The following is a 27363-nucleotide window of genomic DNA, read 5'->3' as shown; positions in this document are numbered from 1 at the left end:
ATGCCCTGTCCATTTTGATATGGTAGTAAGCATCCTTGAGGTCGATGGAGTACATCCACACTTCTTTTCCCAGCAACAAGAAAATGGACTGAAGGGTGACCATTCGGAACTTGGACTTCAGAATGTAGTGGTTTAATCAGCTGAGATCTAGAATGGGTCTCAGGTCCCCTGTTCTTTTCGGCACCAAAAAGAGTCTTGAGTAAGCCCCTAATCCGATTTGGTCTGAGGGGACAGGGCTGGATGACTCCTTTCTTTAGCAGCTTTGACAATTCTAATGCTGCGTGATCCCTTTGACTGGGTGGAACGTCCGGGATTCTCCTGACTGGAGGGGGATCTGACAAAAAGGGAATGGTATAACCTCCGGAAACTATTCGTAGCACCCATCGATCCTGGGTGATGCTTTCCCAGGCTTCCGGGTACAACAAAATGCGGCCCCTGACTGGCTCCGGAATAGCACAGTCGGGCAACACATCAGAAACAATGGTAACAGGGTCTTTCCCTCTTGCTCGCATCTGGTGAGGGTGTCTTTCACTTTGGTCCCAAAAAGTGAGGACCCATCAAAGGGGGCATCAGTGAAGGAAGACTTGAAGGCCTCAGCGAAATGACACAGGCGCATCCAGGCTTGCCTCCTGAGAGCTACTCCCAAACTAGCTACCCTACTCGCCCCCTCGGCTGCATACGAAATGAGCCTCATGGACGAGTTGATAATCGAATTTAGGGTAGACACCTGGGCGTTAACCATGTGCGCTAACACCTCAGGTACTTTACCTGCTAGAGTATCTCCTAACTCCTTGAGGAGATCTCTCTGGAGCAGAGTAAAATGACAAAGGTAGGTCAGCGACCGCAGGGTGAAGGTCGCTGATGAGAGGGTACGCTTCCCATACCGGTCCATGCTCCTGGACCCCTTGTTTGGCAGATGGACAGAGGAAGAAGACTCTGCTACTTCCTGCTGTGTGGCCGCCGCCACCACCATGGCATCTACAGAAACCCCTTTGGACAGGAACTCTTTCCCCGGGGGGGGGGGAGAAACTTATTGGGCCTTCTGGGCACAGGTTCCACCGAATCAGGATTCTCCCACACCCTTTGACAAATTAAATCCAGGAGCTCATCGAAGGGTGGAGACACCCAGGAGGCAGAGGGTTGGGCACCAAAAGCCTTGAGGAATACAGACTCCTCCTCAGAGGGGGTTTTGGACGGCCAGTCGCCTCTCTGTCTCAATATCTCCAGGATGTCGGAGAAAGAGAAGTCATCGGAGGACGACTTGGGGGACCCCTCCGACTCCTCGAGGTCAGTATCAGAAGTGAGAGACTCGTCCTGGGAGTCTATGTGCTTCCTCTTGCACAACTTCTTTCTGGGGGGCTCCTCAGGGACGGACTCTGAGGGACCCTCCGAAAGTTGGGGACCACTCATGGGGGTATCCCCAGACCTTTGGGCTCCGCCATCTACGGACAGGGGGACATCAGAAGCTCTAGCCGGGGTGGAAGGGGATGGAATGACCGATCCGGGTGATGTAACTGAAGACCTGGCCAGTGCGCTCCTCATGGCCTCGAAGGCAGGTCCCGCCGAATCCGAAGACCGGCCGGCCTCCGAGTCCATGACCGGGGTCAGGGTTCCCCGAGCCAATGCGCCGAGGGGGAGGCTCGGAACCAACAGATGTCCCAAAGTATCCCCCTCGGGCCTGACAGAGGAAACCTGAGTACCAAAACCTGTGGATGGAGCCGACATGGTTGGAGCCTACGTTGGCACCGATAAACCCTTGAGGGGTTTCGGAGCCGGCACAAGAATATCACTCAGAGCGGAGCACTCTGGCTCCGACGACAAGGAAGTGCTCGGAGGAGGAACCATCGACACAAGCATCGGGACGGGCTCCGGAGCCGACTGGGTCGGAGCCGAAAATAATTATGCCAATACCGGCGACTGCAGAAGCCTCTGAACCACCCTATCGACATCCAAATCAGAAAGCCAGGAGGATTTGGAGGACGGAGAGGGGGATTGGTATCTCCTATCAGGGAACCATGCCTAACACTGGGAGACCGGCTCCGAATGGGTTCCAATAAAATTGGAGCCGAGGTCGATTCCAGCACAACAGATACCTCCTGCGGCCCCGAGGACAGAGGAGCCGAGGAGGTAGAGTCCAGTTTAGAAGTTTTCTCCGGTGGCTCCGAGGAGACAGACAGAGCCGGAGATCTTATCTTCGCCTTTGAAGCTTTAGACTTGGACTGAGTACTAGAAGTAGAGTCTAAAGACTCCTCAAACAAAGGTTTTAGGAGTCCCTTCAATATAAGTTTATTTTTCCTTTCCTGTAGCACCCTTGGACTGAAGGCATGGCAGAAGCTACAGGATTCTTGCAAATGAATTGCTCCTAGGCAATACACACATATGGAATGTCCAGCCGTAATGGACATCTTATAGTTACATTTGGAACATTTCTTAAAACCCGAAAGTTTATGTTCCTTTTGATCCTTAGACATCTCAACTAGAATTCTAAACACCAAGACCAAAGAGATGACCTAGCCGGAAAAACAGCAAAGGTGGGAAACTATCACTACACACAAACCCCAAAGAACCTCTAAGTAAAACGGTTCTTTGAAAACCTTACAACACACAAACTCAACCAGGGGGAAAAACTACACACTACAAATCAGGACGCCAATAAGAGCAAAGTAAAAGCACTACACAAAAGGGAGGACTAGGTCCTCTAATTTAAATGGACCTAGCCCACCGGAACAGTTAGGGATACCAACTCACTCACAGACAATACTTCAACAATACTTAAACAATAAACAAGAATAAATAGCTATAAAAATAGCTTTTGTTTGAATAGCAACAATTTTCTGAAGAGAAAATAGAAAATTAGAGGTACTTAGCCACAGCCAAGCGAGACCACGTCCTAGCTACACGAGCGGCAAACGAGATCTGGGGCTATGGAGCAGTGCAACATGGGATACCTGTTTAGCCCAGCCAATAAGAGACTTTGTGCTGGAAAATAAAAGTTGACCGAGTCAGAGCCGATATTTGGCTCCGAACCTGTGAGTAAGAATGTAGGCGAGATTGGACTACATAACATCTGTGAGATTTAGAAGACTACTGGTGATGAAGATCTATCCTCATAACAATTGACAGAGCAGATATTACTGTATTAGAAGCTGAAGATTCTTCAGAGCTGGTCAGCAAAGATATTCTTGTAATTGGAGATTCAATTATTAGAAGAACTGATACTTATATCTGCAGAGAACATAATGAACATCGAATAGTGTTATGCTTGCCAGGAGCAACAATAGAAGATGTGAGCAAGCTTTGGAATGCCTTAATGTAAGGAAGTACGGATCCGCTTTTTATTCATGTCAGTATAAATTATGTCATCCTCAAGGATTCTCTGACTGTTAGTAGGGAACTGACAGTCCTCTTATAGTATAGCTTGTACAGGTATTAGGATGTATTTTTCACAAATCACCTATGGAAAGGATAGTCAGGTCATTGTGAATGAAAAGAATTTTTGGGTCAGTACCTACATGGAAAAAATGTCCTGTTTTAAAAAATGGAAATGAGTATAGCATCCAAGCCTAATTTTGGGCACACATGTTCAGACAGGATGACGTGCATTTGTCAAGATTGGGGAAGATAATTTTTGCAGCAAATATTTTGCAATATTTGACAAATACTATATTATGCAGGCTTTTTGCCAGGTTGAAAATTTAACAGTTCACAGACAGCAACATCTGATGCATCTCTGATGGCTGTCAATCCTAACAGCATTAATAATAGATTTTTATTGGATTTTTTGCCACGTTCCCACAATACTGATGTTATTGTTTGTGAAACATGGTCAAAGAACAATGACTGGAAAACAGTTCTGTCAGGGTATAAATGTTTTTATTGTAACAGACATTCTAACAAAAAAATCATGTGGAAGTGTTATGACAGGGATTAAAGATAGTTATAAGACATGTGATTATTACATGTTCAGTGATAACACCAATACTAGTAACTGTGACAAAGACAACCCTGGAGCACATAATTGTTGGAGTGTACAGACCACCAAAATCAAGTGCTGATGTACAGGAATTCATACATTTCTTGTATGAAACACAGGATGGAAGAATAATATTAGCTGGGGACTTAAATTTACCAGAAAAAGACTGGAATAACATTGATTCAACAATGTTAGTAAGGAAATTATTCACAATGTATACTCAAGAACAACAATTGCTTCAGATTGTAAAAAACCTACCAGGGCACAGAACATACTAGGCATTATTTGTATTCCTAAAGAAATTACTGTTACTTCAAGTCAAGTTTTACCACTGTTGATGTGCAGTGATCATGAGGTTATAAAGGTTAATCTGTTGCTAGATAATTCTGCCAGACTGAAATCTAAACTAATGCACAGAAGGTTAATTACAGATTAAATGGAAGCAAAACAGTCATTATGTAAAATTAACTGGAGTGAGGTGTTCAGTGAAAAAACTACAGATGGAATGCGGAAAGTTTTGAAAGAGAAACTGGGTGAAAAAAAAAACAAAAAAATCTTTATCAGGATCTAGGCATATACCATCAGGGGATATATTTCCATAAGAACAAGATATCTGATTAAGGTGAGAGACAACAAATATAAGAAATGGAAGACAGTTTGAACTACAACTTTGAAAACTGAAATAAACAAGCTGGACAAACAGATTAAGCATAGTGTGAGACAACTTTAAGAAAAATTTGAAAAAAAATTTATATAAAGATATTGAGCACAATAGGAAACATTTTTATAGCTACATAAGAAGTGGAAGGAGTAAAGACATACAAATTGATAAACTGTGTGCAGATTCTAAATTTACCCATAGACACAACAGACTATAGATATATTTACAAAATCTTATGCAAAACAGTTTGGCTCTACAAAAGGGGTGATAAGTTGCCTTAGTGACATCCAGGTAGCCCCAGATACTAGAATCAAATTAGATTATATTGAAAAAGAACTGAAGAAAATGGATCCAAACAAAGCATAGGGAGGAGACGGAATTAGTAATAATGACCTGAGAACACTTCAGCAAGAACTTACGGTACCATTATATCTATTATTCAGTAGGTGGCATATACATATGGGGAGATTCTTCAAATTGGAGACATGCTTATTAAATCTGTTTTAAGGGAAAAGGGAGTAGGACAAACTCAGAGTCAGACCCTTAAGTCTACTTTCATGTTGTGGAAAAATAATGGAGAAGGTAATACTGGATAAGTTATTGTCAAAATTGGGCAGGTTGGGACTTGAAACCATCTATCAGCATGCACATGTTGAAAATAGATTTATTACCACCTGTAACATGATATTCTAGAACAATATAATAACAGCTATGAATGAAAAATTGTGCTGTGATGTAACATATATATATTTAACTTCAGCATTTGACAGGGTCATACACAAAACACCGATCAATAAATGAGTACAACTAAGTATTGATGTAATCTTGATAAGATGGATAGCTGCATGGTTTATAAATAGGTCATGGCAAATATCATACACAAGTGGAAAGGTGAAATCCTTGGTTACAGCCAGTGTGTGTCCCACAGGGTTCTGTCCTAGGCCCTTACTTGTTTAGATTCTATATTTTAGACCTAACTTTTTCATCTGAGGTGTTCTACAGTCTATATGCCGATGACCTGAAATTGGGTAACCTGAGTACATGTGTTACAGATAAGGCATGTCTGCAAAATAACTTGACTAAATTGACCATTTGGACACAGGAGAATAATATGCTGATAAATACATCAAAAACTAAGCATACAAGATCTGGGAGACAAACTGAAAGGTGAATATTTAATACAGCACACACTGACTGAAACTGTAGACTCATTTAAGGACCTGGGTATATCGGTAGATCTAGCTAGGAGTTTTTCTAATCATATCAACCAATTGGTTAATAATAGTTATAGAACTATAGGTTGTATAAAAAGATTTATAAAGTCTAGGAAATCAAAAATTAAGTCATTGTTTGTTAGTTACATTAGACCCAAATATGAGTATGGAATAACAAAATGGAAACCCTATAAGAAAATAGGCATGAGTAAACTGGAAAGAGTACAGCGGAAACATACCAAGGGCATCCATGGATGTGAAAATTTAAGTTATTATGAAAGACTAAAATATCTGAACTAGTCCAGTGTCTCTTACAGATGTCTAAGAGGAGATTGTATTCAGGTATATAGAACATTTAGAGACAACTACCTCTGGGAATGTTTGGGGTTATCAAAAAGTACTAGGAAATCATCAGACAACCTATGTAGAAGACTCTATAGGAATGAGAAGCATACTAATTTGTTCTCTGACAGAGAAGCTGATGCATGGAACAGACTACAAAATTACATTAAAGCAAGCAGTAGTTAAGATATTTTTAAGAACAGCCTGGAAACTTATTATGGGGACAAGTGTTTTGGAATATTGGCAAGTTAGAAGGGCATTAATGCCCATGCTTGAAATAGTTGCATGTATGTATATCTGAAACAATTCATCAAATTCACTGCCATGAAGAAGCAAATATCCACAACTGACTAATGACATGAGTGGTTTGTAACTCTGAAAAAAGAGCTGTTTGTACCATTCAGTTAAGAAAGCTAATCTGCTGCTGAAATACTGTACTTCTTGAATGAAACTTTCTCCTACACACAAAGGAACCTACTGACTAAACAACATTAGCTGTCACATGTAAAATTGCTATTAGTTACAACAGGCTGAGCTACAGAGATTTATTAGTCTGCTTTTGTTTACTGGGAAAGTCTGACTTGGCAAAGTCCCATTCCACAAGAGGCCACAGGAGAAAAACTCCAAATAAACAGTAATGAACTGTAATTCAAACATTAACATTTTACACTGAAATGCCAAAGTCTCTGAACATGGCATAAGAAAGAATAAAAGCAAAAAAAAAAAAAAAAAAATATATATATATATATATATATATGTGTGTGTGTGTGTGTGTGTGTGTGTGTGTGTGTGTGTGTGTGTGTGTGTGTGTGTGTGTGTGTGTGTGTCATAAATAACAAAGAAAGCAGCTAAACATATAAACCTAGTAATTCATTTGATAACCACAGTTAAATTGTTAAACAATAAAGCATAATGCAAAAATGAAATTTATAATGGCACCACAAAGACAGGGGGTAAATAGTATAACTAAAACACAGTACATTGTTGCTCACGACCACGTGAAGGGGAATACTCAGGAAAATAACTGGGCAGCTGCTAAGTGCCTACTACTAGAGTTGTGGATTAGGAAAAGAGAACAATGAAGGTTCACATATTTCCTATTCTGCACTCGTTCTTTTCCCTCCTTAGTAGCTGCACTCTGTTACTTTTCTGTTGTTATAAAGTGGATTTAAAATTGCCAAAGCCCCAGACAGGAATTTCCTCAATGCTACAGTGCCGGTCAGAGAAGTAAGGTTCAAGTATTTCAGAAAAAAATGTTAAAATACAACAAAGCCAGTCTTACTCCTGGGGAAGGGATCATGGAGGGGCAAGAAGGAACAAAATTCTTATATAGCTCGAGGGAGCTAACTTCCACAATAACTTAAATTAAGTGCAAAAATGCAAGGTAATATCTTTAACACAGGGAAAGGAATACACAGATAAAAAGGAAACATATTAGCAATGACAAAACTGAAAAAGGAACTGGGGCCTGGAAGACCGTCATCTCAAATTATTTAAATTTGAGCAAATATGTAACAAGAGAGCAAGGAAGGAAAATGAGATGCAGGATATGAACTGACAAAAAAAATAGCATGTTTTCACCATGCTTTATAGATTGCTGGTTATGCCTCAAACTAGAGTACAGTGTGCAGTATTAGAATAAAGAGTTATGTACTCACCATAACTTGGCATCTATGCTATACGGTGTCATTATTCATCATGGATGGGTCACGGATCTGACCCTCAGATCCGTGCCGGCAAAGTGAGCAGCAGCTCCTGAGCTCAAGTTCCTCCCTTCTCCTCACTTCCTGCTACCCATGATCCTCAGATCAAGTTTGCTAAGGAACTGTACCATACATGGACCTAAAATACCCAGAAATACAGACCACCAGCCCTCAAAACACCCCCATGCTTCACTTATCCACCAGAAGGAGAGGGCGGAGGGTGGGAACGTGATGAATGACACTGGACAGCACAGATGCCAAGTTATGGTGAGTACATAACTCTTTATCTGATTCTATCCATGTCATTATTGATCACAGATGGGTTAAAGTCCAGAGCTACCCAAAATTCTGGGAGGCCTCAAGGAAGGACATGCTGGAGCACAGCAGAACCAAAAGATGCCCTACCCCTAGACACCAAAACCAACTTATAGTGCATCACAAAGGTATGAGGACTTGACCAAGTGGCTGCAGCACAAATGTCATCCAAGGATGTCCTTGCCCAGAATGCAGAGGACACAGCCACACACCTAGTAGAGTGGGCTTTAAGAGGTCTGGGAAGATCTTTGTTGTTAAGGTGATAGATATGCCCTATGCAACGAGAGAGTGAGACTTTTGATATGGCCTTTCCTATCCTGGCCTGAGAGAATGCTACATACAGTTGGTCAGACATTCAAAAATTTCACTCCTGTTTAGATAGAAGCACAGCTGTCTATGTACATCTAGGTAATACAGCTGACACTCGACTTTGTTAGAATAACTGGGGAAAAAGACTGGAAGCTGTATACACTGATTCAGGTTATTTTCCGAAGCCACCTTGGGGACAAAAGAAGGGCTGGTTCTAAGGGAAACCTTGTCCTTATAGAAAACCACAAAAGGGGACTTTATACAAAGGGCTTGCAATTCAGAGACCCTCTTGGCAGAAGTAATAGCAACTAAAAAGGCTGTCTTCCATGACAAGAACTTGATATCACAAATTGCAGCAGGTTCGAATGGGGGAAGAGTCAAAGACTGCAGTACCAAGCAAAGATCCCATGGAGGGGAAGGGTCCTTCAAGGAAGGGTGAAGTAAGAAAACCCCTTTTAGAAATGCTTTAGCATCCAGATGGAAGTTGGATATCTCCACCAGCTGAAGCTTTATGGTAGAAAACCTTGCTCCTTGGTGAAAGAGACAAGACGAGAAGGATAAGATAGTCGACATGGGGGCTGAAAAGGGATCTATGTCCCTCTGGCGAGCCCAAATAGAAAACCTCTTCCATTTGCTGAGGTAGACTTTCTTGCTAGAAGGCTACGGAGAAGCTAAAATAATATCCTTCACCGGGAAGGTAATGAGGTTTGGCTGATGATCACTGGAACCGGAAAAAACAGGCTGCAAGTCTCAAGGACTCCATTTTGGGAGAGGGAAGCCCCCCTGGGTGAGAAATAAAATCCGGATCTAATATCCAAGGTGGATACTTCAGATGAGACTGAAGAAGGGGGAACCATGTCTGCCGAGACCAAAAGGGGGCAATGAGGATAAGTTGAGCCTTGAGGCGTCGTGCTTTCTGCAGAACTTTGGGAATCAAGGGGATTGGAGGATAGGCATAAAGGAGACCCAGCGGCCAATCGTGAGTCAAAGCATCCCTGGGGGACTCCCCTGGAGGGGGGATCAGGGCAAAAAATGTGCTGCACTTGTTTATAGGTTCACAGGGTGGTAATTAGGCTATCGGCCCTAGGGCCTATAACAAGCCTAGCCATAACAATTCCCTGGCTATTTCTTCCCAGAATATTTACTTCCCTGGTCCCCTGTCTAGCAGGGTGACTGACGTGATCCCCGGAGTGAATTTCCTATCTCCCATCCAATCGTTAAGGTTCCTTTTGAAGAGGGCCAAACAGGCACTCAGCTTGACATGTATGGGCTTGTGATTGTCTCCAGATGCAAACAGGTCGCAGCATGGAGATCCCCATCTGCTGAAGATCCAGTTCACCACTGAATGATTCAGGGACCATTCATGAGGACTAAGGATAGTCCTGCTCAGCTTGTCCGCTAGAATGATGGATTCGCCGAGGATATGCATTGCAAGAAGAAAGTGGCCTGAGGCTATCGCCCATTCTCAAACTCTTATGGTCTCTCTGCACAGAGGGTAAGATTGTGTTCCCCTTGTTTGTTGATATACCAGACCACTGCATTGTTGTCTGTCTGAACAGTTACCGTCCCAGGAGGGAGTAAGTCCTGGAAGTCTTGCAACATCAGGAGGACTACTCTCATCTTGAGGACACCGATGTGTAACTTAGTCTCCAACGGGGTTCACGTGCCATGGACCATCCTTCCCTGGAAAAGCCCCCCACCCCAACAGGGAGGCATCCGTGGTCACTCTGGCCTGGGACAGAGGAAGGCAGAAGGGTCTCCCCAACAGGAAATCCTGGGTCTGAACCCACCAAGATAGGTGACGCTTGCATAACATGGAAATACTGATCTTGTGAGACAATGGATGAAGGCAATGAGTCCATTGTATTGCTAGAGTCCACTGGAGCACCCACATGTGGGGTCTGGCCAGGGGAACCAATTGGATGGACACAGCCATCGACCCCAGAACCTGAAGAACGAGATGGGCTGAGACTCGGTCCGTGTTCAAAATGGAGTGGACTTGTGGCTGGATGGTGCCCACTGCCGAAGAGCCGTTGTCTCTGACACTGTGTCAAGAACCATCCCTATGAATTCCAGTCTTTGACAGGAGGAAAGGTGTGACTTTGGAATATTCACTGTAATCCTTCGGTCTCGAAAAAGGGTCAGGGTGAAATCCACCGCTTGAAGGAGATGATGCTTTGTGGAAGCCATAAGGAGCCAATCGTCCAGGTATGGAAAGACTTGAAATCCTGCAGCCGGAGATGGGCTGCAACCACTGCCATACATTTGGTGAACATCCTGGGGGCTGAGGTGAGACCAAAGGACAGGGCCCTGAACTGACATTGATTGGCCCCCAGCCGGAAGCACAGAAATCTCCTGGAGCGTCTGCCTATTTTGATGAGATTGTATGCAGAAGCGGCAAAATGAACTGAAGAGTGACCATCTGGAACTTCGACTTCTGGACTGACAGATTCAGTCGACTGAGGTCCAAGATGGGATACAGGTCCCCTGTTCGTTTTAGCACTAAAAAGAAGCAAGAGTAAGTTCTGGATCCTAGCTCTCCTGTTGGGACCTTTTGGATGGCCCTTTTTTGCAGAAGATTATGGACCTCTACGAGAGTCAACTCCCTTTGGCGGTGTGGAACAATATGGGAGTGAACTTTGTGGTGGTGGTGGGGAATTAAAGGGGATGACATAACCCCTGGATACAATGTTGAGCACCCACTGGTCCGAGGTGATGGCCAGTTGGTGCAGGGATATCCGACCCCCAACTGCCTTCCAGGGTAAGGCAGTCGGAGAGCACTTCAGGGGTGCTGCTGGGGCTTTTCCGAGAAAGGCTCTCAGAATCCCTGATTTTGCGGATCCTCCTCTGCCTCTAGGGTGGCGCCTGCTATCGAACCTCCTCCCCGGCCAGAAGAGGAGGGATCCTGTGGAGCATCATTCAGGGAAGACTGCAACTTGCGGAACCACAGTTTCTTACTGCCCCTCTGAGTCTTCGAAAAGGACCGTTGGGGAGTTGCAAAATGGATCCCGACCGCCGACAATGTCTTACCCTCCTGCTTGCTGTGGGTCAAATTCTCTTTGACTGAAGGCCCAAAGAGGGTGGACCCATCAAAAGGGGTGTTAGTGAATGCCGCCTTGAATTTGTCCGCAAACCGGCATAGGTGGTGGCATGCATGGCACCTTATGGCAATGCCTGTACCCGCAGCCTGAGAGGTGGCTTCTACCAAGTTTGAGATCAACCTCATCGAAGCGTTGGCTAGGGTGATGAGAGTCGTGAGCTTCAGAGAAACCGTCTTCAAGCTATCCGGAGGCAATAACTCAGAAAGGGATGTGGAGAGCTCTGACATAAAGTCCCTTTGTAGCCGGGTGAAATGTGCCATCTAGTTAGTTGTCCTCAAACCAAATGTGGCTGAGGCGTAAATGCCCTTCCCGAATTGGTCTATCACCCTAGATTACCTGTTAGGGGGATGGACCGAAGAGCTCTGTTCCATGAGATCCTTCTTGGGGGCCGCGGTAACCACAATAGCATCCACCGGTACCCATTTGCTCTAGAAGGGCATCTCCTTAGGGGGGGGCTGAGGAATTTGCTCTTTTTGGCAGCGGTTCCACTGTGTCTGGCTCCTTCTAAGCCCTGCTGGTCATGAGCTAGACCAACTCATCAGCAGGGGGGACACCGAGGAGGTAGATGGGCCTGCCCCGAACGCCTTCAGGAACACGGACTCCTTGGAGGATGGGGTTGGCGGACGCCAACCGCCTAGCTCTTTGAGGATCTCTAGGATGTCTCCAAAGGACATTTCCTCAGGCAAAAGCCTGGGGGACACATCCCTTTCATCGAAATCCATGTCATCCGTCAAAGACTCCTGTGGGGAGCCAAGATGCCTCCTCCTGCATAACCTCTTCTGAGGAGGCTCCTCCCCTGGGGGCTCAGGGGAGGACTCGGAGGAGGAGGGGACCCCAAGGGTGGTAACTCCCCTCTGAAGGTAATCTCGGGGTGGCTGACTCTGGATCAAAGACGAGGACTTGCCACCCAAAATGGAACCCAGTAATATGGGGTTCAGAGCTGAGAAGGAGGAAGCCGACCAGCCTGACACGGTCCGCTCTATCGCCCAAAAGGCCGGAGGACTGGACAAAGCCCCCTCCTCCCTCTCCCCACTGGCACAGCCCCCATGGGGGGGGGGACCTGGCCGAGTGCCCAAACCCCAGATGATATCAGTCCCGAGCTGTCCAAGACGAAAGCTCCCAATGGGAGCGAGCGATCTGAAAACTCCAGCCCCAAGCCTGCCCCCGGTGGGCTGGGTGGACATCTAGAGCACAAGGTAAGGCTGACCTCGAGGGAAAATGAGCCGACCCCACCAGGGAGTCAGGTGGTGGGGGAGCAGGGGTGCTTCCCAATGTCAACTGCTGCTCCTTCGACGAGCCCTGAACCTGGGGAACCAAGCTGGAGACCAAGCAAGGAGAGAGGAGCATGGGGGTGGGAAAGGGACCCATAGGCGCACAGCCAGGGGAAGGAAGTAAACCCAGTTCTCTTTGGGCTTTGAGACAACTCTTCATCATTTGATCCATATCCGGGGGGACCAAACTTGTGGTGGACCTAGATGAAATCGAGGAGTGACCGGAGTGGGCGGACAGTCTACGGTCCCTGGAGGTGGATCTGCTTGGCCTCTTCAGATCCCAGGACTGGGATCTAACTGGGGAGTCTACCACAATAATGGTCCCAGTCGGCCCCGAGGCAGCCGACGGGACTAGAACAGAGGACAGAACTGGCAGATGCGGGCTGGCCTGCTGAAAATCCATCGGAGCCGATGGTGATTTGGTCCCCTCAGTCGGATCCAAGACCCTGCCAGTCCTGGAGGGTTTGGAGCTAGCCGTAGAAGCCGAGGCTCTCTGAGCCAAAGCGCCCAGAGCCTAAGCTCCTGAGGCTGGACTCAGATCTGGAGCACTTGGATCAGAGAGCCTGGCCCACTTAGAAGAGTGATCCTTGGAAGAAGAATGCTTCCTCTTCGGATCTGGGGGGGGCGCCTTTGAGGGGGAACCTGAAACCAAGGCACCCCCTGAGCCTAAGCCCTTTACAAGAAGCTTGTTTATATGGTTTAGGAGAGCCCATGGGTTGAAACCGGCATAAATGTCACACACAACCTCTAAATGGGGCTCCCCTAGACAGTAAACACACTCCTCATGTGTGTGTCTGCACAGGCCAACTTGCGCCCGCATGAGGAGCAGCTTTTGAAGCCCGTGGGCTTCTCTGACATACCCAAAACACACAAACACCACACACACACAAAAACACACATACACACTTTTCAAGAGAAGAAATGGAAGGGAAGAAAAAGGGTGAGATGGGACCTAATGCCAGAGACCAACTAGAGGGAGGGAGGAAGCCTAACTGTAAAACTATACTAGACTGCAAAATGTACAACTAACTGTTAAGGATACAGTTAAAACTAAACTAATACAGAAAGGGAGAAGAAAAACCCCTTAAAAAGTCAATACTTAACTAAAGGCTTGCCCAAGCTCAGGAACCAACCATTCACAACCGTGTCAAACGAGATTTGAGGATCATGTATAGCAGGAAGTGAGGAGAAGGGAGGAGCTTGAGCTCAGGAGCTGCTGCTCACTCGAACGGCTCGGATCCGAGGGTCTGATCTGTGACCCATCCGTGATCAATAATGACACAGATAACATCAGATCTCATCTTAACAAAGGTTTGAATATTTGGATGACAACCTTCACCAGAATATTTGCAAAGAAAATCGGAAAAGAGTTAATATGCAGAGCTATGAAGAAAGGCAGAAGAGTGGAAATAAAGACAAGCATTCAAATAATGTGTAGCCATTGTGTGCAGTACTTAAAAAATGTGAACCATCATCATGCATGTTAACCTATAAAGTGGGCAGTTTAGGGAAGATGCAAGAAGCATTCTTCACAAAAAAGGGTAGCAGATGGCTTGGCACTGTGGTGCAAAAGAATAAAGCCCTGACTGTGACCCAGATGACCACAGTTTGATTAGCAAGTAATGTGCTGGGACAGCCAGGATGAGGAGAAAGGGAGTAAATGGCCATTGCTTGATCACCCATCCACAATGCAGGCAGGAAAATCTTGCTCTCTGCTTTAGTGACACCTAAAGGGAACAGCAGGTGTTGCACCTGTGGAGTTTGAAACTAATGAGCACATGCTTTCATGGTGCAAGTGCACAGGCCAGGAAACTTAGTGTGCAAACACATGCTTCCAGTGGCAGGCAGTGCACAGTGGAACTTTGTAAGCCAGTGTGAGAGAGGAGGAGCTCCAGAGGGGATGGGTCGGTCATTCCGCAGGACCAATAAACTGGCCCACCCCTAACACCTGATATTTGCCACTACAGAATTAATGCCAAATTACACTACCTTGATACAAATAAATGGGATGCTGATTCTCACCCTACAGAAAGAATAGGCCACATAGGTGTGGTTAGAAGAGATATTAGGCAAGACCCTGCAGAAACACAAAAATCAGGGAAGCAAATGACAAACAACGATTCCACAGAGACTGTAGTCAAATAAAATTAAAACAAGAGTTCAAAGAATGCATGAAATAAACAGAATACAATCATCATAATGTATGGGCAAAAATAAAATCTGGTTGTTAAGCAGGGTCTACAGGCTATTCATTGTGTAAAGAAACTGAGTAGCTGGGTCAATTGCCTTTTCACTGCCTTCAAAGTTTATGCCTCATACTGCTGGAAATGTCATTTCAAAATAAATATATACATGGCACAGACCTACATGAAAGTAAATGTGGCTTGCTGTATTATAAATATCCTTCTGGATTTTTCATATAAATATTTTTATCAATGAAAAATATAAAAATTAACTGTTATTAGACACTGACTTTCATTCTGAAAGCTTAAAATAATTTTAAACCAACAAAGTTTTGTCTCCTCTCAGCTGATTAGATACTACAATATTCTGACAATAATGTACTTTAATTTCTCACTAATGAGTATTTCTTTACACACAAGAAAACTGTACTGAAGAAGCATGTCCAAGTCCGTAATTTCACTTAATTCATAAGTAACCACTTACTTTGCATTAACTAGTATTATAAGCATTAGAAAGAACATGAAGAATGCATCCGCCTGCTGTAGATACACATCCCAAAGTGCTTGTGTGACATCCACTGAACAGTATCCAGAAAACAGGCTTCCTAGCTAAGAAAAGAAGACAGTTAATTTCTGATTTTTATATTCAAGGATTAGTAGACAGTTATGCACATATCAATCTGCCCCTCTCAACTACAGCATGCTAGATGCAAACCTTAGTCAGCCATATTGTTTAGTATCCTACTTAACGGAAATAATACAGGCTCACAATAATAATACTCAACTGACTGTAAACAGATAATATTTTGATTGCCCAGCCTCTTAAGGAATATAACCCATATTGCCAACTCAGTATTACTTATGGTACACAGACACAACACAGAATATTCTGTTTGTTTACAATGTCATTCTTAACAAAACTTAAGTCAGCAATGATAGCTCAGATGCCAAGGTGAACCATGAAATCCTGCACAGCACCAGGCAAATATATCTAACCACTTTAACTTGTCAGTTCCAGAGTTCATTCCTCTCCCCAAGTCAATCAAGCACTGAAGAACAACTAATTCCACATGCCCAAGAAGAAAAGCATTTTTCTAAAAAAAAATGCCACTTTATAATAAATGTTAACAAGAATGCTTTAACAAGTGCAGATAATGTTTCTATCTGTGTGTATCACATCATCATTGTCATACATTAACATACATTTATTGTATGTGTGTGTGTGCCTATAAGTAGAGAGGGAGAGAGAGACACGTTTTTAGAATGGAATACTGTAGCAGCCACAGGAGAATGTCTGATGTTTAGACATGAGACAAGATTTCATTAACTGTATGAACATCTTGGACGGGAAAAGTAACATTCTTCACAATAGCAGTACTGAAGGAAAGAAGGCACAGGGATAGGATACAATACTGAAATTACTCAGAAATTAAGCTGTGCAACTAATAAACGCCAATTTGTCTACATCTGATGTGAAAGCAATACAACAAATATACTTTTACTTTATCAGTTGATCTACTAAAGGTCCTTCTTGATGGGTCCAACACTGAGTATATTTCTCCAACAATTAGAATGTACATTTAAGAACAAGTCTGTAGATATCCACATTATCAAAAAAATAAAATTAAAGAAACATTTACAGCTATTATTAACAATCAGAACCCCAGTAACTACCACCTTATAGCTTTCCATATCCATCAGTAATTGCAATCTCCAAACTGATGACTGACATATTTCTGTATATTTTTCTCACAATATTCTTTCATTTAACTTCTCAGGGGTTTAAGTTACTTGTGTGTGTAAGGTACAATTCCCATTTATTTCATTTACTAATGAGAAATTTCACTGACTTCCTTCCCTGGTCTTTCAATTCCATATCTTTGAGTTCCTTCATAATATTAATCACTTCCAACACTTTGGGTCTGTCTTTCTACCTCCACTTTCTTATAATAACCTTTTCACTACTATTATCCCCAAAAACAGCTTACCATCCATTTTTTAAGCAAACATACATTTTTCCCCTACTAAACTAAATTATTTCCTGTACTTCTAATTTCTACTTCTGTAACTCTGTACAACCCCCTAAAATATGTTCCCATGATCCCCTCTCCAGCTTATCACACTTTTAGTAAACACAATTTGTTTCTGAAAACCTCTTTTAAATACTAGCTGGTGTGTAAAAAAATAATGTAGTATGCATGTCCATGCAACAAATCCTAAACTTTCAGGATTTTGTAGCATATCCTGAGTCTAGACAAAATGCATTTCCAATTTTGTAGAGAAACTTTTGTTTGCAATCTCTGGTTACAATCCTATGTAATTCTGCACCACTGTTGTAAGTATGAAGCAATTATCACTTTATACGTTTTATTCATTTTCTGTGCATCAGCTATTTTTTCTCTAGTCTGTATTACACAGTTAAATATATTTGGTCTCCCACATTCCTGATGTTTTCTAATAACATCTTTCAGCTCCAAAGTTAACCAGTATATATACATACACACACACACAGACATATATATATATATATATATATACACACACAAATATATCATAAAAAATTGTCATGGTCTACAAAGGCAGGCAGAAACTAAACAAAATACTTTAAGAGTAATAAAAGTTAAGCTCTTTCGTCTATCTACTTGGACTTCATCAGAACTAACAGTAACAACTCCATCCTTAAATATTCTTTCAACAAAGGCCCAAGTACCAGGGAGATTAATTACCAATTAGCATGTCAAGGTGGAAGCCTAATGCAAACAAAGAAAGTGTTCTCCCAGCCCATGCTGGAAACACTATTCCCTTAACTTTTTCATCAACCAACATAAATAAAAGCTTGTATATATCTCAAAATACAAGACAAATATCAGTAATAAAAATCATCCGTAAGGAAGAAATATAAAAATATAAAAATAACGATGGTAAGATGTACAGAAAATCTCCCTCACAATTTAACAGCTCCATACATAAAATCTCCCTCACAATTTAGCAGCTCTCATTTTGAGCACTGGTTGTAAGGAAACAAATTCATTAAGACCTGGCTTGACTGTGGCATTCAACCTCAGTTGCCAGAGAAGCTCCTTGTACTCTAATCTGCTTTCCCAAGCGCCTCCTCTGGCGTCCGGTGAAACAATCTCTTGGATATCAAATAAAAATTTTTTAAAACCAATGCAAAACATGGAGTGTTTATAGAAGGTATTGTTCAAACTGGCTCTCCTTATGTCATACAAATGGTCATAAATCCTCTTAGCCAGTTTCCTCTCGATCTTACCTACATAAAAACTACCACACTGATTACAAAGTGCAAGATAAACTAAACCTTTTGAATTAGAATCACTCCTCTTCAATGTGATGGTAATTTGGCAATAGTTCTTTAATGTGACTTTGTCATTCTCTAGCATATAATGACAGAAGTTACACCTAACACATATGACAGTACCTGAGCTCTTTGTGGATTTGCCCCTTTCCAAAACTTACTTAACATTGTTATGGACCTTATAAACAAAGGTCAGTTTGTCACCTAAATGTCGGTACAATCTTCATCTAGTTTCAGGATAGTACAATTATGGCTAAGGATATTCCTAACCATGGTACTTAGTCCATTGTATTTGATAGCCATCCCCCGATGAAAGTTAGCATGCTTAGACTGTGCACCAGTTACAATGTCATCCAACAAATGGGGTTTACCTAAAACACACTGGAACTTAGTCACTCTTTTACCCATGACGTCACTCTTTTACCCATGACCTCTGTCATAAGTGTAATAATTAAGTTCTGAGAGAGTAACCTCTGTCTAAAAACATCTTGGCAATTTTCTCAAGCGCTTGTGTAAAAGGTTTATCATTAGATGTCATTCTGGCTGCCCTAATGAACTGACCCCTTCACTAGGTTCCTCTTATAATACATAGGATGGTTTCTTTTAAAGTGAAGGTAGGAGTTTGAGAAAGTTTCCTTCCTAAAAATACTGGACGAGAAATTGACAGATTCCAATGTAAGTTGGACATCCAAAAAATGTGCTTTATGTTGTTCCATACTGTATTGTGTACATACACACATACACATATATATATATATATATATATATATATATATATATATATATATAATATAATATAATAGCAGCAAATATAAATGTCACAGCAGCATATTTAAATGGTATATAGCAGCATAATATATCAAATAGCTGAAAGCACGAAAGTAGTTCAACAATGATATCTGAACAAGTCTTGTACCAGACTCCAACTAACTTCTCTGTCCTAAGCATATATATCACATTATTTCAGTTCAAACCCCTCAACTTTGATTCATAGGCCTTGTCTCGCAGGTGCCTGACAGTGCCCATCTATTCTTTACCTAGCATTTCACTGCAAGTACACATACCTTTCCCTTGAGAAAGGAACATTCTGTAGCTTTCCCATGAGAACTGTTATTTCTGCACACCTCATGCTTATCCAGAAAAGTTATCTTTTCCCTTCTTCTGAACTGTCTTTCCCTGAAACTGTATGCATAAATGAAGACATAGGCCTGACTCTATATTCTCAGGCCTATTCTACTATATTTATTCTACCTTATGCCTAACAACTGTTTTAAGTGAAAAGCCTCACTCTAACATACATAGATATCACACACATAGTTTTTTATATATTTTACGCACACACACACACACATTTCCATATATATATATATATATATATATATATATATATATATATGGAAACACTTTATAACCACGAATTACTGAAATGTTGAATTTCAGTATCTCGAAGCTATAAAGTCGAATGTTAGAAATAGCGAAAGCCCATAATCGCAAATTCGAATATATGTCGAATTCGTGGTTATGACCTTACGCTGCGTAATGTCCGGGATTGTGTTTTGATGGTGCGCGGTGCCGTGTGTGGATGTAGGTGTTATGTCAGGTAAGTGTTTTCTAAGGGTTGTGAGTGGGAGTTAGAGTGTGTGTGAGTGTGCTGATGTGTTTGATGTGTGTGTGAGGGGTCGGAGAATGTGCTTGTGTGAGTCGGCTTCTGTTTTGTGTTTGTGCGATCTCGGAGTTAGTATATATAAGTAGGGGGTGTGCAGGGGGGCTTGCCCCCCTGCTTATGTGTGTATGAGTTGTGTATGTATGTAGTTTTGTTTGTTTTTGTTGTGATGTGGGTGTTGTGGTGTATGTGTAGTATTGTGTGTGCGGGTTTTTCGGTGTTTTGACTTTCGCGGTTTTTTTGTGTCGGTGTTTTGTGGATTCGGTTTTATAGTCTCGAGATACTGAAATTCGACATTTCAGTAATTCGAGGTTATGAAGTGAATCTGTATATGTATATATATATATGTATATATATATATATATATATATATATATATATATATATATATATAGAGAGAGAGAGAGAGATATGGATCTCCCTACAAAGGATGGAAACTGTAGAACATTGAACCTCTGATCATCGAAGACCAGATGATCAAAGTGCTAAAAAAAAAAAAAAAAAAAAACTAAAATTTGAAAACTTTTTATTTCACGTTTTTGCAGGGGGGCAAGCCTCCCTTGCACCTCCCCACACCTCCTGCTACTTATTAAATATACCAACTCTGACATCGCACTATAGTGAACAGAACAGTAAAGTTCTCGTTCCGCACTGTATCGCCATTTCCATTCACAAGGTTCGATATTGTTGCACTTCAGTCCCCTGGACTTCGATGATCAGAGGTTCGATGTTCTGCAATTTTGATCATTTGAAGGGTACCATATAGATATATATTATGTATATAAAACTATCTCCATACAATAGATTAAACTTGTGTTGGGATTCCTATCATTGCATTAACTTACCACTGCTTATTAATTCTTTCTAGTATCTGGGATCTTGTCTCAAGCTCCATATCCTTGCTGCCCTTTCCCCGAGGCCTATAGGCAATATCATCCACCCCCCCCCCCCCCATTTTTTTTTCTTCTGAGTTATCAAGCATTTGACTAGTTGATGCAGGTCTGTGATTAACAAACCCTATTACTTTTAAAAATAATTTTCCATAGGCTTCTCCTAGTTTATGTATCTACTATGTTCTCCTGATGCACCAATATTTGTTTTCACTTTACCTGGTAACTTTGGTTTATATGTCTGGCAATCCTAATCATTCCTGAACCTGAGAAAGTAGACATTTTCCCATTGCACCTTCTCCCTCTTATTATCCCAAAAAACTTTTACTTCATTCTTAATGAAATCCCACGTTTTCCAAGATGGCCACTAAAAGTAAGCTTGGCCTACATACAGTATATCAATGGCACTATAAACATTATTATAGCCTGCATTTTATTAGCCATTGCCATTGTCCTAATTTTAAAAAATGTGTCTTATTTTCCTAATTCTTTTCAGAGTGATTTCATCCCACATTTCTTTGGCCACCTGGCCTGCACCCTGTTTTAAACGCACACTGAAATACCGCACTCTAGTATGTCCCCTCAGATAAGGGAATCTCTGTACCAGTTTGTGTGAGAGTGTATAATTTATTACTGTTGCTTTTGTTTTTATCTCATTTATTATCTTGGACCCCACTAATTTGCTAAATCTACTTAGAATCCACACAAGGATTTCCACTGCCTGTTCTGGTTAGGCAACACAGAGTAATCATCATCTGCAAAATTTACTCACTAGACTCTTTACAGTTACATCCCTCAGTAATGTTTTCAGTCAGTGACTCTAGACATAAAGCAAATAAAAGAGGGGGTGGCAGTAGGAACCCTTATCTAGTACCTGTGTCTAGCGAAATGGCCGTGATAATCTGCCTCTGCCCTTCAGGTATGCTTCAGCATACACACAAATACTAATCATCAGCCAAATCCACAGCAGCAGGAAGCCAAATGTTTTATCTTTCCAGAAACTTCCAAAACAACCCTGTCAAACGCCTCTTCCATTATTATCTGATTTTTATTTGCTTCAGTGTCCCTCCGTATCACTAACATTCTATTAATATTATCAGAAGTTTCTCTTCCTCTTATGAAACCACACTAATCACTGTCTCACCTTAAGTGATATATTTGGTAGCCGTTTAACTAAGACTGTCTTAAAGACTTAACAATTGTGGTTTAGAATCAACATAGGCCTATATGAACTAGAATTAGCTGGGTCCTCTCCTTCTTCAGGTATCAAAACTAATACAAGCTTGGAGATTTCAAAGATGGATGTACACTGATAAACAGTTTAATTTCATCTCTTCCAGTCTGAAAACTGAAACTGAGAAAAAAAAAAAGGCCAGTGAAACTATCACCTTGGTTAAAAGTCAGTTACTGGCTACTAAGTACCTGCCTGGATGCCAGCAAAGAAGAAATTTGGAGAAGATAAAAGAAAATCAACCAGAACATGTGAAGAGGAAACACTGGCTGGGAGAAATCCTACACCTCTTCAGCAAAAAGCAGTTCAAGCTTCAGCCTTAGAGAAAGAGATGGATTCCAGTAATTTAAATTAATGTATTCAGAAGAGATTACAACAAATGAAATAGTGGAGTGTATCAACTCGAATAACAGAAGACTGGAAAAAACAGAAGAGCTTTAAGTAGCTATTCAGATAAACTGGTGCATAAAGAGCAAAAATCAAAGGCAGAAATAAAAAAAGGCTGGCAGAGTATGAGGCTTCTCAAAAACAGCCTTTTCAAAAAACAGAGTTAGAAGACAGTGTGTGCAAGAAAACCAGAGATGTTCTACTGTACCAGACAAAACGTAAGGAACAGATTGCATTACTCTCATGAAAACACAAATAAGCAACTGAACTAGTTTTCCACAGCAAGATTTGTTAATTGGAAAGGCACAATGAGTGAGCTCCAAACCTGGCCATGAAAAAGCAGCCAAGAACTATATTAATAAAGATGCAATCATACCAGCAGAAAGAGTTGATACTCACAAAACTGTGGCAAAAGGGCAATGTTTTAAAAAATAGAGACAGCAGGGTGTTTGTAGAAAATGATTATTCATAGTACACCAGACAGAAGATAAACAAATGTATCCCAGCAATCAGGGAATGTTGAGACGCAGGTGTGATATTCAAGCTGCTGTATATCCAGCTGTATTCAGAGTACTTTTTCTTGGAGGATTAAAGAAATTTTTGACGTAGAACAGGCTAAGGAATAAATACAAACGTTTATCCAACAAAAAAATTAGATAGCAAGCAGAAAGGGACTCTACTTCTTCTTCTTCTGGCAATAAAGCTCATAGACAGAGAGACTTTGCTGGTGAAACTTTTCTATAGTTATAAAGGAAAATGCTTGTGAGACAGAAAAACACAATAGCTGAGTAGAAGAATCAGGAGAACCTTGGATTTGAACCACTCCTAGTATTTGGAGATGGAAATGATCAGGAAGAAGACCAGCAACACTGAAATTAGTGAATAAAGAGGAGACTAAAAAGGCATCAAAGAAATTTGTACAATATAACTTTGAAAGAAAAAGCATTTGCGAAAGACAGAACTTTTGTTTACTTTGTTAAACTTGTGGGTGGACTGTAAAACATACACCCACCTTCATGTCATTAACGTTTATAAGGACACTAAATAGAAACAAAAGAAGTGACTGCAAGTAAAATAATTTGCGTTCTTATTGGTATTTGTATAAAAAATTTCATGATACAGTAAACTCTCAGTTAACTGGAACTCAAGCAAACAGAAAAAAATCTAAGTAAAGTACGAACAAATTCAGTTTTTCATGTGGTGCACTTTGTCCCCCCCCCCGCAGAAACATACCTTATGTTTTTAGGGTTTGAGTTTTAAATAGGAAGATGCAAATAAATTCCTCTCTCCCCAACCTGAGAACAAGTCAAACTAAACAAGTCAAACTGCTAAAATGTCAACACTCGCTCCATACTCACTCACTCAGTTTTCATCAGATTAGACATTCTTTCTCAGATCTCTCTCACACACACATTCTCTTCAGCTTTCATACATACATTCACTCACTCTTTTTCTCTCCTCTCTCTCACACACACACACTCTTCACCTTTCATACATCTCTCCGATCTCTCACACACAGTCACTTCTGCTTTCATACATGCATTTACTCTCTCTCTATTCAATTCATTCAAGTCCAATCCACTCAGCATGCCACTGAAAACCATTCTGCAAGCCACGCTTTCTAGCAGAAATAGAAGTTCAAAATATTACTCCAGCCAGGCTTTAAATTACCGCATTTCAATATTAAAATCAAATCAATACAGTGTTTATGGTATGGTATGGTATATTACAGGGTACAGTATCTGTCAGGTCTATTTTTAATAGTAACTCACAAGCAACCAGAAACTACACTTATCCGGCATTTACCAATCCCCATGGGTGCCTGTTAACTGAGAGTTTACTGTAAAAGTTCCATGTTAGCTGCACACTGATCAACAGCTTAACTTAAGCTCTGCTAGTGCAAAAAAGAAACTGAGAAATAAGGAATAGCAATTCTGTCAGCTTGAGAAAAATTGAAACACTGGCTAGTCAGTACAGTGCCTGGATGCCAGCAAATTAGAAATTTAGAGAACATGAAAGAAAATCAACCAGAAAAGGTGAAGAGAAAACACTGACTTGGAAGAATCCTACAGCTGTTCAATCAAAGCAAAAGCAGTTCAAGCATCAGCTTTGGTGCAAGAGATGCCTTCCAGTAATTTAGAGGAAAAATAAATGAAATGTACTCAGAAATTATTAAATTAAATGAAACAATGAAGGAGTAAATCAACTCAAATAATAAAAGGCTAGAATTAAAAAGTTTAAAATAGCTACTCGGATGAACTGATAAAACTGCAAAAATCGGAGGCTGAAAAGAAAAGCCTAGCTGAGTATGAGTCTTCTCAATTCACACCTGGGGTAGTGCCTATGTCCCTTATGGACAGTGCCAATCTGAAGATACTGAATGCACAGGCACAAATCCATGCCATCTTCTTTCCCCTAGGGGCCATATAGTGGGTAAAATCAGGCTATACTGGCTAGGCTTGCAAAGGCCCTTAAGCCATTGGCCTAGCAATCTTCTATGAACCTATGAAGAAGAACAGTTTCAAAAAATGGTGCAGTTAGAGGACAGAGCACACAGAGGAAACCTGAGATTTTCAGCTGTACCTGAGAAACTGGAACAGACTATATTAATTTTATGAAAGCACAAATAAGCAACAGGACTGGTATTCTACAGCAGGATTTGGTAACTGAAAGGCCATTTTGTGTGTATACTCCAAACCTGGCAATGAGAAAACAGCCAAGACCTGTATTAGCAAGGATGCAATTATATCAGCAGAAACAGTTGATCATGACAAAAGTGTGACAGAATGGAAAAGTATTAAAAATTGGAGACAGCAGAATGTTTGTAGAAGATGATTATTCACTGTACACCAGGCAGAAGAGACACACAGTTATCCCAGCAATTAGGGAATGTTGAAAGGCAGGTGTGAGACTGAAACTGCTGTATCCGGCTGTCTTCAGAATATTTTTTCCTAGGGTATCAAAGACATTTTTGATGCAGAACAGTATAAGGAAGAAATACAAAAGTTATCCAACAAAAAGTGAGCCATCAAACAGAAAGGGACTTAGGTTCTCATTCTTCTGACAATAAAGACCATAGAGAGATTTTGCTAGTGAAACATTTTTCAATGTTTTGAAAGAAAATGCTTGAGACACAGAAAATAGCACAGGAGTTAACTAAAACAATTGGAGGTACCATGAACTTGAACCAGAGTCTGGTCTTGGGAGATGGAGATGAAAAGGAAGACCAGCAGCACTGAAATCAGTGAATAAATGTGAGATTATAAAGCAATCACATTTATGAAATATGGCTTTGCAAGAAAAAGTGGCTAAGAAAGACTGGACTTTTGTTGAATTTGTTAAACTTGTGGGTGGACTGTAAAGCACATACCCCAACTTTATGTCATTAATGTTTAGAAGGACACTAAAAGGAAAAACTTAACGTAAGAAAAAAAGTTTTGTTCTTAACTGTACTCGTATAAAACATTTCATGAAATAAACCATATGTTATACAGTAAAGCAGTTTTACACAGTATGTAGTAAGGGGTATTTTAAATATGGTGGTGAGGGTATGTCTTTTCAGTGATTGTTGGATATGATAAGGATATTAAAGTAAGCAGGTACTTTTTCTAGCTTTAAGAAATATGGACATTGCAATGCAAAAAAGAGAGAGGAAAGGCTGGACAAAAGCAAGTTTAAGTTAATATGATTTAATCTTGGGCTGCTGGGATGAGAGGAGTGCAAAAACCACTCTAATTATATCATATGTAGAGTCGAGATGTTTTCTCTTAATATTGTAGAAGTGAATGCTTGGACTAATGCCCTCGGCTTCATCTAAAAACAAATTTTATACTGTATGCAAGTTGGCTTGAAAAATAAGACAAAAGGATGACTGCCATGTGAAGTGCTAAGTTTCTTGCATATGCAAAGATATTAGCTTGTTTTGTTCCCATAGCAAATGTTCAGTATTGGATAAGAAGGCTGCAGCTTAAGGCAAGTGTACATTCTCTTTTGTTCTGAGTTATTTACTCCTCCATGCACCTGCAGGCTTGTTAGCATTTTATTTATTTATTTTTTTTCTGATGGCTGTTTCCATAGAGACACTGTTTACTGAGGGAAATTAAAAACGTAAGGTTACAAGGGCAAGCAGTTCTATAAAAATTAAGTTTGAAATTGCTGAAGTGAATAAGATATAGCAGCTTCAGTAGCAGCCTTAATACTTAAAAATTCATTTATAAGAGCAGTGTATAATAAAATTTTTTAAAGGTAGCCAGTACACCTTTTCTTGAGGCTAAAAAAGTTAATGTTTTCTGAATGTATATACGCGGTTCTTCAAATATGGGAAGGGAATAGAGACAAGTAGTTTTTGCTTGTCTTTTCGGCTTTTCCTGGTTAGGGGTCGCCACAGCGGAACTCCAGTCTGCTAATAATTGGCAGTAGATTTTTATGGAGCCGAGTTGCCAGCCCGATGCCCAACCTTCAGTGAAGGCACACCCATTCACGCATGTCTTTCGAACGCCCCTCGACTGCGGGGAGGACATGCAGACTCCACACAGAAGGCACTCCAGCCGAGAATCGAACAGGAGAACCTCTTGCTGTGAGGCAACAACGCTACCGCTGCACCACCGTGGCGTGGAAGGGAATAGAGATAAGAAAACAACAAAAAGCAATCAGTTTAAGTGGGAGCACAGGCTGTAACATGTGCTTAGGCATGGGTAACCGTAACCTTAATTTCAGGCTAGGTAAGCCTGTGGGTGAAGCTGTTGATTTGGGGCAGTTGTTCCTACGTGGTGCATTAAACTTAATTACTTAAAGATGTACATAG

General features: G+C 41.3%; 1 protein-coding gene across 3 annotated transcripts in view; it reads right to left on the bottom strand.

Moving 5' to 3' along the window:
- TBC1D23 (TBC1 domain family member 23) overlaps positions 1–27363 on the bottom strand; it is a 1834851-nt gene that overhangs the window by 961755 nt on the left and 845733 nt on the right. For all 3 annotated transcript variants that reach the window (XM_044071377.1, XM_044071378.1, XM_044071379.1), the window contains exon 6: positions 15557–15681. In XM_044071377.1, coding sequence (XP_043927312.1) covers positions 15557–15681 — 125 coding nt within the window. The remainder of the gene's footprint in view (positions 1–15556; positions 15682–27363) is intronic.

Source organism: Protopterus annectens, chromosome 5.part0, assembly GCF_019279795.1.
Source record: "Protopterus annectens isolate FY-2018-M chromosome 5.part0, PAN1.0, whole genome shotgun sequence".
NCBI lineage: Eukaryota > Metazoa > Chordata > Ceratodontiformes > Protopteridae > Protopterus > Protopterus annectens.
This window is presented reverse-complemented; position numbering and strand designations above follow the sequence as displayed.